Here is a 12,533-nt window from a genome sequence, read left to right as displayed (position 1 = left end):
GTATATCCATTAAATCTGGCACAAAATCGTCAGTCAACGAGGACGCAGCGTTCATGGTCTGGAATTGATTTGCATGTTCATCTAAAGGAATATGCGTATTTATATAGTAGAGTAGCAATAATAAGAATATTTTGCAAATACCAATAATTAATAAAAAAAAAAAAAATACAGATCAAAACTGATCATTAGAAAACCTACGCACCTGTGATAGTATTAAATGAATCAAATGGCGCTGTATTGTATAGGTTGATCGCAAAGAAGGCTATGTAAAGATATATAATCAGTACAAACAACCAAATGGGAAGTGCTAATGACCAATACCTAGCGGTAGCTCAAAAATGTTAGTGAGCAGTATGCACCTACTGACATGATTGAGTATCGATTTTTTCACTTTAGACAGAAACTCCTATGTAACCTACTTGCTGGGGTAATATGTTATACCCATTGAATCTAAGACTTCTTTTGGCAAGTATGCCCAACCCAAATACATTGCTATAACACAATGACAGCAATGACAAAAAGAAATAAGAAATCTTAGAAATAATGATATAGGGAGCTCGAGAAGTGGAGACCCGTGTCAATTAATGAATGCCTCAAACTACCATATCTAACATATCAATATCACGAGATCACTTATTACCATAGGTAATTGCGGAAACTAAGTATAATACAAATCCATAATACTCATACGTTGGAGTCTTCGTAAGAGTTGTTGGCAGTGAATCATCTGGTGGGGCAGAATACACATCAGGTGGTCTTTACAATATCGGTATAATATATTAAAACAGTCAGCTGTGATGCTCTGATAAATAAAGGGAGCATTGGATGACAAAAGAGCACTTACTGAATCTGTCCACTCAATGCCCGCGTGTGCTGAAATGTGGATTTAAACATAGGACCTGGTTTTTTAGATAAGAAGCTACTATATGATGCTGTCCGTTTCATACTATCGAAGAGATATTTGATACGAAATAATAATGGATATTAAGGCTCTTTTGCTGACTGGATATCTGCGCGGATCAAATGAATCCATGGATGTTCTGATGTTATTTTAGAACACCGTCCGGATATGCCCCCAAAATGTCAGCAGTAGAAGCTAGCTACAATTTTCTTTACCTAGCGGCCTCCATAGAGTTAGGGAACTCCGAGTCATCCCATTGGACAAAGGCTGTGGATCGATTAGAAACCAAGTTCAAGCTAGGATTCTGCACATATGACAAAGTGTGCTGGTTATACTGGTGTGCAAAATAGGATGTCGGCTTTGATCTTCGTTGAAGACCAGAAGAGCCATGCACGCCCTCATGCTGGAATGATGAGCTAGATGAAGTGTTGAGTCCTGGCCCAGTAGTCGAGCTGTGTGTGTCCATGGCAATGCGTAGATTCCGTTTTCTTGGTTGCTACCAAACCAGGAATCAAAACCTTTTACCAAAAAACACGCCACAGGATTGTCCTTTCAAATATAAAGGGTTTAATTAACAATATTACTGTAATTGAGGAAACCAATTAAAATTCGAGCCGCTCGATTTGCCATTAGCACCCTGGTTATCATACCACTGGATATCATTGCCTTTCTCTACCACAATAGCTTCTTCAAGTCTAGCCATGACTGTGCCATAAACATCAGGATTGTTTTCTACAGGATTGACGAGGTGCTTCATAGGTGCTGTAAAAGTTCAACTATATGAGGAAAGCCGCAGTATAATGTAGCGTGTAAGGATGGTCAATTATTAACAAAAACTCATTAGTTGAAGAATGGGCACTGTAGCACGTCGAGAATATGAAAGCCATTTTTGTCTCACTTATAACTTGTGAGGGGAAGGCCAATGTCTTCGGCCACTGCTGCCTTGGGTGCTTTCAGGCACTACTGAGGAAGCCCTTCACAACCTGGTTGCTGCAATGGGCTTGAACTCTTTGAGTTGCATTTGAGATTACATATGTACAGGGCACTCCTTACCGATGCTATCGGCGGGATGCGCGGCTTTGAATTGCTGATCAGCTCCTATGGCCTCCTTAAGATTACCTTTGGACGCTTCTTCTGTTCTTCTACTCGAGTTTCATCCTTATATGGTCCGGTTCTTTCTAATTGGCCCTGGCAGCCTTCTTTTTAGCGCGTTTTCTTTTCGGTACACTCTTTGGTGGGGTAATGGCGGCAATGCGATGGTTCAGCGATGATTTTGTGTAGCATCAGCTCTCTCGTGGCCATAGAGCATCTCTCTTCTGTTACAAGCTGCTAGAACCTATTCGTTTTTACCCCCGTGGGATATCGCGAGCGGCTCCGCCCTCTGTTTAGATATCAAAGATGGCTATTTGGTTATCATCGTGTACACATTCATAGTTGTGATCGCTCAGTATACTAGCTGCCACGATTCTTGCGCTTACTTATCGCCGCGCTGTGGCAACAGGCTTTAGCATCATCAATACCTATAATGAATAACTCAAACGTGGAATTTGAAATGAGCGTTTTTATCGCAGTTATCTCACTACATGCGAAGTATATACCGAGGCTTAGGAGTGCACTTCAGGAGCACCTCCATTTTTATTCGTAAGGTCGGAACGTTGTGCGACGGTGATAGCGGCCTTAATAAACACTGCTACCTGGCAACAATGGTAAAAAACCTTTTTGAGCTCTTTGACTACAAATCTCAGAAAGCAACTCATTCGCAGAGCAAGAACGAGCCTCAAGACCTTGTCCGATACATTGTACTTTGCATACGATGCCGATAGCCCTCTAGCGTAGCCTTGATATAACTAGAGGGCTTTGCGAATAGTCTCACGGTTTCTAGTGAGAGCACCGCCTCGAATATTGCTACTATGGTCGTTGTCGCTCATTACAAAGAGTAGCAGGAAACGTTAGGAGGATGGGTTTCTGCATTTACAAGGCTTCATTTCTTCAATAACTGAGAACGAGTTTCGTTGGTGTGATAGAAACCGTATGGGCGTTGCGGTATTAGCGTAGGCGAATTGTCCGTGATAATGACTTTCTGCATGAGGGCCTCTGAATACCCATTGCACGCATCTGATCCTGTCGCGCCTGCAGGTTGTGAGCAACGGCCCAAGTCCCTCAAACAGCTACCCGTTGTTGCCTCGAATAAGAGCATAGATACTCTCAAGCCCTGGTAGATACGACACACAACAGAGCGGATTGTCCAAGTGCCACTCCCTTTTTTTTTCATATAATCCACTGCATCCTCAGGTGCAACCACGTGTTTTGTTTATGTCGTTTGCCGCAGTCCATGGAATCTCATTTCTTCTTCACTGGGTGTCCATAGCGCTTGCGGAAGGTCTCAATCGGAGAGTCTTTTAAAAAATCCTGATAAGCCCATGCTGTAATTAAAAATAAAAAAAAATAAAAAAAAAAAAAAAAAAAAGTTGAAAAAGGAAGCACTTGCTTCTATGTTTATTTACAGGAGACGGAAGCGAGAAGATGAAGATTAGTAGATGCGCAGAGAAGTGGGGGCAAGTGAAAGATGGATGCTGTACATCGTTCTGTTATCACTGATATAGTGATTTTGCTGATTTTACTTGGAAATGCGAACGCATCCATCTAAAAAAAAAAAAAAAAAAAAAAAAAGGTATTGAATAGGTCGAATACTGGCAGTGTTACTATGCATTAGAGCATCAGTGGCGTTGTACAAGGCAGTCAGAAGCCAATAACCGGCGGTTTTCTACGCTGCTTATCTGGTGGGCTTGATGAAAATGAATCCTCCTACCTACACAAGTAAATCTGCCCACTTAACGGTTTAAGGCATATGCTTCAAAACCTTCTTGTATTCAAATGGTCAATTTTTATTACGTTTTATTGTTTTATAGGATTTATGATTTGGTAATACAAAACCATTTTGCCTTGCATATTACCTGCATTAAACTCACGTATGCCCGCGCAATGCTTTTAATTTATGTGACATGGCTACAATTGTAATCAGCTTTTCGTCTACAATTTCGTCCAGTTCACTGATGTATTTCATGAACGACTCCTTGTTGACTGAATACCCTGTGCTCTGAGCATGAGCTGGTGACGACATCCCTAAGGTAACATTTGCCAACAGCTTAGTCTCTCGCTTCGTAAGGTCGCCACACTCCCGTAGCTGATTACGATGTTCAATCAGAAAGTCATTCATCTCCGCAACCGTCCAGTCTCGATCAGCATTCCCATTGCCGTTTACAATCGATGGCGCCGTAATTTTGGGAGAAGTAGGCGAGGCCATGATATAGTTGTTAAGGTCATTATTACCAGTTATTGAACTCATAGGTCCATTGTTGGATGGCATAGATGACTGATACCCAAGCTTAGTGTTGATCGGAGAGTGCTTAATAGGATTTGGAGAAGAAGAGGCCATTCCTGAACTGACAGTATGACCACTTCCCTTCTGGCTGACATAATCATTTGGGACTCCAGGGCTCATGACAACGTCAGACGGACTTGACTTTACTTCGCGAGATTTATTCCCCAATTGCGGAGAGGTATTGTTGGTATTATTACGACTGGAGTGGCTGGATTGTGAATGGCGATGTTGTAGTGTCGGAATGCCAGACGCAGATCCTGACGACTGAGAACTCCTTGGCATAGGTAGCCTACTAAAGGCTTCCGATTTGCGGGTCTTTACAATCTGTGGCTGTTGCGCATCACGTTCCCTCTCACGCAAAGATTTTGAGATTGATTCACGAGATCGCTCGCCTTCTGAGGATTGTGGCTGTTGCTGTTGAAAGAACCGCTGTTGTTGAAGATGGCTCTGATTAAGTTCTGTCTGTCCGCTATGCCTTGAGGTTGGATCTTCAAGCTCGTGGTCGTAACTGCTTGTAGCCAATGCATGATGCGACATCTCTTCCTGATCTAACAGCAGATCTGGGAATTCCTCATCCTCTAGTAAGTCTATCGTCACATCCGCTACATTTTCGCCTTCGGACGATAAGTAATCATCGTCATACACATTCGCTTCTAACTCTTCACCATATCCCTCGACATCGTCCATGTACTCTTCTTGTGCCGAGTTCGTGTCATGCTCCTGTATTAAACCCTTCGCACCACTTTCTGCTTTCAGCTCCTTTACACTATAAAGTTCAAACAATAGATGTGTACGTGTTGTCAGATTGACACTATTAAAATAAGAGTTATAGAATCACAACGCCAAGTCTCCCTACCGGTCAGCATAGCGAAGAGTATTAAGCGTGTGCTCACTATTGGAGTTATTTGGAGAAATAGTAGCAACCATGCAGGTCCTTGAATTGCCGACAAACGAGTCTTTGAGGACCTGAGTGAGCTTACTTTGACGGAATGGTGTATGCTTCTTGTCTTGGTCTAGAGCTCGAATACATTCCTTAAGAGCCAGTAAGCTCTTGTTGATTTCGGCACCCTCCATTCTGTTATGTGCGAAGAAAACATAACTGTGGTGAGCCAGTGTATGTATATATGTATATATGTATGTATGCATGTATATGTATAAATAAACACGATAGTATTGAACGGATCACGTACCTGGTCTTGACATCCGTTTCACCACGATCTGCTCCTCTTTCACTTCCAGCTAGGTCAATAAAGCTTAGCTTGCCTTCCACAGATTTGTTGGCTCTGTTTTTGAGTACGATCTGCATAATGGCATGTGACCGTGAAGAATCAGCATTGGCGTTGGTACTGCCTGTACTTCGAACATTGTTTCCATACTCAAAGACTTGCATCAGTCCTTGCACATTGACGATCTCATATTCCTTCAATCCTGAAATCACAACGTTACTCTTGCCATCCTCACGAGGATTTAATCGCTTGCGATTATTAAGTAGGTCGTACAAATGTCCTTGATAAATCTCATAGAAACCAATATAGGCTGATAAATGAGAGTGCTCCGGCTTACGTAGCATAATGAAAATATCACGCGCAGCCAGAACGTAAAGGCCTAGTAATGAAATGATGTAAAACAGAAAGCGGTTCACCAGTCTGCTTAACTTATATCCAAATGCTACCCTTCTTTTTTCAGTCCAGGTACTATTTCTTACCTTGTTTGTCATCCAGCATCGTGAATGTTTTTCCACTCCCTGTTTGCCCACTATCGAGTCGGTATTTATACTAATCGTTAGCTCTGATGTTTGGACAAAGTCGTGGAGGGATTAATACATGCAATATGGCCTGGCTGCTTACTATGCAAAACACGTTGCTTTCCCGCCCTCGAACAGGTACTGGACAAGAGGATAGGCTGTTCTTCTATACACCTAGGACGGTAGGGAGCAGGATACATTAGCTCATCTTTCATCAAAAATTTCTGCTAATCCATGGACATCGATGACTATAAATACTAGGCAACTTACATCTTCGTTTGTCGCGTCAGAGTCAAAGACATCATCAAATATAAAATTGTGCCGCTCAATATACTTGGTCATATCTACACGAACCCTATAAAATGGATGGTGTGTGCGAGAGAATAAGAGTTAGTACAAAGATCTGGTTTTATCGATCATAAATAAATAGAAGCTGAAAAATAAAACGCAGACATACTTTGGTTCATCAACAGCCAATTGGCACCCCAAGACTGTGGCCATGTCCTTCTCTCCTTTGTTAATTTCCTTGCTATTAAGTGGCCGCTTGCGAACACACACTCGAATTTTAGCGGTCATATCACTGGCAGTGGAGCTAGAGGCATTTCGACCCAGTGCTTTGGCGCGAGCCATCCCTGTTGGGACGGAGTATGCATCTAGGCCGCGTTGCTTGGACTCTAGCACAGGAATAGGGTCCTCCTCGTCCTCGGAAGCTTCCTTAAAATTTCTTCCATCAAATGTCTGTTGTGGTTGAATATGATGGTGATATTGTTGCTGCTGGTATTGTATTTGTGATTGTTGCTGATACTGTTGCTGATACTGTTGCTGATGAAACTGCTGCATCTGTTGTTGGTGGCGTAACTGTTGCTGTGTAGGGTCATCCTGGTGCAGCTGTTGCTGTGCTGAAGAACCCATAGAATTAGACATAGTTCTGGAATGGCCCATAGCCGACGAGTTTAGTGCGTTAGCGGTAGCTGTTCCTGATCGGCGGCCAACGGAGGCCCTGGGATCAGATTGCTTTGCGGTAGTATCGCTCATAGAATGACTACCAAAGCCTCGTGTAACGCCAGTCATACCATAACCGGATCCATCTAAAACATTTACTGCTCCAGAAGGCGCATGTGATGAAAAGGTTGTTGGTGAATGCGAAAGTGAGGGAGCAGAAGATAATGAGGGCGTAGAAATGACTCCCGATATGTCTGGGTATTCTGCTTTGATGGTTTGAATAAGCTGAAAAAGTCTTCTCCGATCCTCCATGCTTGTTACGCCCACTGAGTTATAATCTTGCATAGACAGCTATCGAGGTGTCAAACAGTTAGACAGTGAGGGTAAAAGGCATTAAAAGAGAACTTATCAAGTCGATCGAATTTCAGGCACATTACGATTTAGAGTAATATGATGCAGGATAGAGAAAAAGGCATGTCTGCAGGGCACTCTCGCTTACCTGGACAAGGTTGTCAAGCTGTGTAATTCCGCGCGTTGAAAAGCTAAAATCATGTGAATAGAAAAATGAACAAGGTCAACAAAATACACCATCGTTCATTTTTGGAATATGTATAGCAATCTATTCAGAGTAAAGTCTCTATCTGAACGCATTCATGGTCAAATCCATTGCTCAAAGTAATGTCACATTTAGAAACCTGAATACCAAACATTTAATGGTAATGTTTGTAGAATGCAGAAAGTGTGCACCAATTGTGTGAATGTGAATGTGAAAGTGAATATGTGGCATGCTTGGTCTGTGGTATGCCTATATTGAATGATTTTCTTTTACCTTGGGTAAAAGTGCTCCAGTCCGGAGCGACGAAGCATCTCCAACAGCAAAGAAGTAGACATGACTAAGTTTGAGCTTAAACGGAGAGTAATGGAGAATAAACAGATAGGACGTTTGAGGTAATATTAAAAAAAAAAAAAAAAGTAGTCTATAAGAAAACCAGCGTAAAGCACAAAGTAAAAGAGAGACAGAGAAGGGAAGAGAAAGAGAAAGAGAGAGAGAGAAGAGATAGAGAAGAGAGAGTGAGAGTGAGAGAAAGAAGGAGAGAAAGATGCAAAGAGAATGGAGAAAAAAAAAAAAGAATAAAAAAAAAAAGACAGAGCCGAATGCAAGCTTAATAAAGAGCAAGTGAATGAGTGAATGAGTGAATGAGTGAATGAGTGAATGAGTGAATGAGTGAATGTGTATGTTGGCGAGAGAGCAAGTGAGCGAGTAAGTGAGCGAGTAAGTGAGCTGGTAATGAGCAAGAGAATGGATGCCAGGCGGGTGCGAAAGGAACAGCGTGAAATGATATTCGAATAGCACAACAGTAGCTAAAATTACGATTAGTTAGGATATAAAGCCGGCAATTAGAAACGTAATTTTAGCGGAATTTGAGTTGTATCTGTACTCATGTTCATGTTGCTTCAGGTCATCACTTCATTCCCTACACTTCTTCCATTACCATGATCGAATATCATATTGTATGTCATTAAAAAAGCTAAAGAAAGATCTTTCCATTTTTTTATAATAAAGAACCATTTTATGTCTTATTTTTTATTATTTTTTGTTATTTTATTGGTTTGTCCTCGTAATCTATTAACAAAACTTTTTTTTAAAAAAAGGATTTTCAAGGTCAAAACCTTGCGGAACAAATCACCCAGGGTGTCATCTCAGCATTTGGTGTAAGTCTAATACGGAAGACTAAAAGAGACTGGAAATCGCTAACACGATACCATTAGCTTTTTCGGTCCCTCTTTAATAAGAATAAAATATCCTCCACACCACTAATTAGGCAATCGGGTTCATAGTCGGTATTTTGCTTCAGGATATTCGCGTGTCGCTGTACATTTTTTCTGCGGGCGTGATTCTGACCGCTTTGGTAGGAGACGATGCAAATACACAAGCTTTGAAACTCCATAAACCTTTTAGATGTTAAACTTTAATCATTTCATTTTGTAGCTCGTGATTCCTGCCTGGCCATATCTCAACAGGAACCCCATCAAATGGCTGCCTAGCAGAGAGAAGACAGCAATTACTGTGTCAAAAGAACATGAGACATCTACTTCAGAGGATATCAAAGAAAAATTGTCATGAACAGCTCTCTGCATTTTATTACAAAGGTCTACAACTTCTAGTTATTATAACGACAATACTACATAAATATCCGAGAAATGTCTACATTGAGATATTTCCATTTTTTTGTATATATTACTTTGGTTCAGGAATGCTAAATATTACACGATATAGAAGGGGGAAATATTAATAAGGTTGAACCTCCTCAGGACATGAACTTGCGCTTCTTGCTGTCCTTGTCTTGCTTGCTATTCTTTTTACGCCCACCATCGTCAGACTTGGATTTCTTGGATTTCTTCTTTTTGGTTGCATCGATGGCATCCAAAACTGACCCGAGATCCTTAGACACCTTCTTCTTCTTTTTTGGAGCCTCCACTTCTTCATCTTCCGACTTTGTCTCTTCATTCTCGGATATTGTGATCATATCAGTATCTTGATTGTCGTCTTTACTCTTTTTGGCGGCATTCTCGTTATGCAATCGTTTCTTGAACAACTTGTCAATTTCATCCGACTTGTACTTCTCCTTTAGCGGATTCTCTTCATCATCCTCAATTAGTAACTATAAATTGGTGGGAAATTACTTAATATTTTTTTTTTAAAAAAAAAAAAAAAAAAAAAAAGATGGCGACAATGCAATGTGACATATTACCTTATTGGGGTCTTCAGAACTCTTCTTAGATTTCTTTTTCTTCTTCTCAGTTACAGTCTTGACCCCAGCAATGCCGCCTCCGAAACCAAGATCCGCCATCTTTGGATTAGGTGCAGGAAGCTCTGCAGTTGAACTGCCCGCAGCAGTTTGCTTACCCTGAACAGTCGCCAACACAGCATCTCCGAGGATATCCTTGAACATATCCCTTTTGCGTTCAATACCCTTCTCTCGTTCCAACCACTCCTCCTTCTTGCGCTTGAACTGGTCGATCTTGCAGTTGCGAAGGATGAATTTCCCATGAAAGCTCTGCGATAGTTCTAGCTCGTGCTCCAGCAACTCGGTGGCAATCTTCTCTTTCATATCTATGTCTGAAACTGCCCAGCATTTGTCAACTGTATGGCCACCATACCGATCCAAAGCCATAGAATGGTATTTACCCAAGAATGACTTCAAAATCTTTCTTTTGATTTTGAGATTCAATGTAGGTGACGTCAGGAACGCCTCAATGACGTGCGAGCCTACGGGATCCATGGTCCATGCATACATCAAGTCGTCCTTTTGAGCAAAATAGCTATCAACTACAATTTTGCTATGTTCCTCTGGGTACTGGAGTAGGAGCTGTAAAACAACGGCGCCTTGGGGATGGAACTTAGGCTTGATCGACTCCTGTTGTTTCCGACGCTCCATCAGTGCCTCATAAGTCTCCATATGCAGGACTACATGGATAAATTCTTTACGCTCCACTGGTGTGTTGGTATGAAAGGCAGTGCAGAGCCCCTTGATCACCTCCTTATGGCACGCACCCACGTTTTTACACGCCTCAACAACTGCTCGAATGACGCCTGGACGACCATATTTCAAAAAGCTTTCGAACTCTGGCAGTACCTCCTCGACCATCATCTCTAGCTGAATCGACGTCTTAGCATGAACGAAGAGCTGCTGAATTACATAGTTGGCTATAGGATGAAAAGAGAGCTTAACTAAACGACCGCGAAAGTATAATATATAGAATTTTTGGAACAACGTTGGTGAAGCGACTTGTACGATCTTCTCCAGCAGATGGGATCCGACTTGGTCTCTAAGCAAAGTTTCAACATAGGCATCACGATCGTCATTTTTGTGCCCAGATTCCTCTTCGTGAGTGATATCTATTAGCAACTTGTCTACAAGCTGATCCTTTGCCATCTCATTGTCTTTAGCGAGGACCTCCAATAGCAGCTGTAACACAGGGTTAGCCACCTGATGGACAGCAAGGGAGCGAACAACCGAATCGCTGAGCCCATTCATCATAGTCGAAGTAATAGTACGTAACATTTCCTTGAACGAAGGTGGGACAAGACGAGTAGGCCGGAACACGCCCATATTATTAGTCTTGCTATTGTTAGCATCGTTATACTTTGCAGATTTCTTACTCCTGATATTGCCCTTTCCAGTGCCATCGTCACCAACAGTACGTCCTGAAAGCACATGAAGAATAACACGAATGATATGGGAGGCAAACGGATCAGAAATCAAGGAAGTAAATTCTTCTTGAGTCTGAGTGCACATATTTAAGATCATATCTTGTGCGCTGAGCAAGACGCCATCTTCCTGAGGCACTTCGTGTTCTTCCTTAGATTTGATATCATTGCTTTTGACTTCTCTCTCAACCGCATCTGCACACAATGTGATTAGTGTCTGGCAAACATGAGATGCGAACCGGTGTGTAAATAGTTTCAAAAAGCTATAGTGTAAATAGTGTAGGTGTTGGTCACTATGCTGTCAATTGAAACATTCGTCTGTAGTACATGATTCTCTTGTCTGAAAGACATACTTTCCATTAAACTTGTCGAAAAACACACGAAGTTGAAAGTCGTTTGATGCTCTTAATAATTTCTCAAGAACCAAAGAGCAGGAATGGTCGGTCGCAAGGACTAATTCCTTCCCTTGCACTTCTGTGTATACATTTTCCAAGAAAAGCTGTTGCTCTGTGTTGCAATGATATAAAGGAATAATAGGCATCAAGTAGTCAAAAATGTCGGTAAATGCAAAGTTTCAAATGTCTCTCAATCAACAGAAAATATGGAAAAGTAATTATTCATGTATTTACCCTGTGCAGTCTCAAAATTGAGTTCGTCTATGGTTTGCTCAACGCCCTTAAAGTACTGTTGAACGTCCGGATCAATGAAACCAAAGATGGCAGCAGCGTCGATCTGTTCTTTACGGTCAGGACGAATCGATCCGCCATTGTTTTCAGCATCCTTCACGTTGCGATCGTAGGTAGTTTGATGTGCGCGCTGAAACTTTTTATTATCATTTGACTCGGCTTCATACTTGGGTTTGCCTTTATCCTTATCTCCTTTGTTTTTCTTTCCACGTGAACCACGCACTCGTTTCTCAGCAACAGCCATGGATTGTATATTAAATGAAAGTAGGAAGTATGAGAGTAAGAAAGAAAATGAAAAGTAAATGAACTGAATGTAGGTAGTTAAAAAAAAAAAAAAAGCTTTGTTTGTATATATTTTCAAGCTGGTAGTCACAATAGTGGAATTAAGGACTCTAATTCCTATCCTTTTTATATTTTAAGTATGGAATTCATTTACTCCTAATTTTCACTCCCCTTGGTGTGAAGTTGTGACCCGATGATAGATTCGACTTCAAAGGACTCATCACTTGAAGCATCAAGTGCCTGTGTGACTAATTTGAGTTGCTCAGGGGCATAGTTGCGTAATAGCTGACTATTAGTGGCATCTAATAAAGTATAGCTACCGCTCTCTGCTCTGGCCATGACTTTGTATAGTTCATGATATTTAGGTGCAAGCTTGCCTTCCG

General features: G+C 41.5%; 5 protein-coding genes across 5 annotated transcripts; 1 reads left to right on the top strand and 4 right to left on the bottom strand.

Annotated features, from left to right (window-relative positions):
- Positions 1–194: 194 nt before the first annotated feature.
- Positions 195–505, bottom strand: BCR41DRAFT_305418 (PIG-P protein; the record flags this gene model as incomplete). Its single annotated transcript, XM_022020792.1, has 2 exons — positions 195–321; positions 420–505. Coding segments are annotated over 2 exons (213 nt in total), but the record flags the coding sequence as incomplete, so codon positions are not given.
- Positions 506–3,778: 3,273 nt separating this feature from the next.
- BCR41DRAFT_353060 (hypothetical protein) lies at positions 3,779–5,050 on the bottom strand. Its single transcript, XM_022024065.1, has one exon. The coding sequence runs from the start codon at positions 4,968–4,970 to the stop codon at positions 3,867–3,869; it is 1,104 nt and encodes a 367-aa protein (XP_021881665.1). The 5' UTR covers positions 4,971–5,050; the 3' UTR covers positions 3,779–3,866.
- An 85-nt stretch (positions 5,051–5,135) lies between these two features.
- On the bottom strand, positions 5,136–6,657 carry BCR41DRAFT_305237 (P-loop containing nucleoside triphosphate hydrolase protein; the record flags this gene model as incomplete). Its single annotated transcript, XM_022020782.1, has 6 exons — positions 5,136–5,358; positions 5,474–5,888; positions 5,989–6,038; positions 6,131–6,201; positions 6,298–6,382; positions 6,485–6,657. 6 exons carry the CDS (start codon positions 6,655–6,657, stop codon positions 5,136–5,138), a joined length of 1,017 nt encoding a protein of 338 aa, XP_021881664.1.
- A 1,745-nt stretch (positions 6,658–8,402) lies between these two features.
- Positions 8,403–9,178, top strand: BCR41DRAFT_353056 (microsomal signal peptidase 12 kDa subunit-domain-containing protein). The gene is made up of 4 exons (XM_022024064.1): positions 8,403–8,481; positions 8,623–8,682; positions 8,793–8,879; positions 8,960–9,178. Exons 1-4 carry the CDS (start codon positions 8,464–8,466, stop codon positions 9,092–9,094), a joined length of 300 nt encoding a protein of 99 aa, XP_021881663.1. The 5' UTR covers positions 8,403–8,463; the 3' UTR covers positions 9,095–9,178.
- A 376-nt stretch (positions 9,179–9,554) lies between these two features.
- On the bottom strand, positions 9,555–12,181 carry BCR41DRAFT_54507 (armadillo-type protein). Its single transcript, XM_022030899.1, has 4 exons — positions 11,812–12,181; positions 11,536–11,689; positions 9,723–11,445; positions 9,555–9,610 (listed from the first exon to the last, which is right to left on the bottom strand). Exons 1-4 carry the CDS (start codon positions 12,110–12,112, stop codon positions 9,599–9,601), a joined length of 2,190 nt encoding a protein of 729 aa, XP_021881662.1. The 5' UTR covers positions 12,113–12,181; the 3' UTR covers positions 9,555–9,598.
- Positions 12,182–12,533: the final 352 nt, after the last annotated feature.

This window comes from Lobosporangium transversale (assembly GCF_002105155.1).
Source record: "Lobosporangium transversale strain NRRL 3116 chromosome Unknown BCR41scaffold_17, whole genome shotgun sequence".
Taxonomy (NCBI): domain Eukaryota; kingdom Fungi; phylum Mortierellomycota; class Mortierellomycetes; order Mortierellales; family Mortierellaceae; genus Lobosporangium; species Lobosporangium transversale.
The sequence above is the reverse complement of the archived record's forward strand: the minus strand, read 5'-3'. Positions and strand labels throughout refer to the sequence as shown.

Excerpts from the sequence above, each read along its gene's own strand:
- BCR41DRAFT_353060 (XM_022024065.1), bottom strand. The coding sequence starts at position 4,970 with ATGGACGATGTCGAGGGATATGGTGAAGAGTTAGAAGCGAATGTGTAT.
- BCR41DRAFT_353056 (XM_022024064.1), top strand. Across the intron at positions 8,683-8,792 it reads GTGTCATCTCAGCATTTGGT|GCAATCGGGTTCATAGTCGG; the intron begins GTAAGTCTAATA and ends ACCACTAATTAG. Across the intron at positions 8,880-8,959 it reads GCGTGATTCTGACCGCTTTG|CTCGTGATTCCTGCCTGGCC; the intron begins GTAGGAGACGAT and ends TTCATTTTGTAG.
- BCR41DRAFT_54507 (XM_022030899.1), bottom strand. The coding sequence starts at position 12,112 with ATGGCTGTTGCTGAGAAACGAGTGCGTGGTTCACGTGGAAAGAAAAAC. Across the intron at positions 11,690-11,811 it reads CAATTTTGAGACTGCACAGG|AGCAACAGCTTTTCTTGGAA; the intron begins GTAAATACATGA and ends ATTGCAACACAG. Across the intron at positions 11,446-11,535 it reads TTCGACAAGTTTAATGGAAA|CTTTTTGAAACTATTTACAC; the intron begins GTATGTCTTTCA and ends TTTACACTATAG.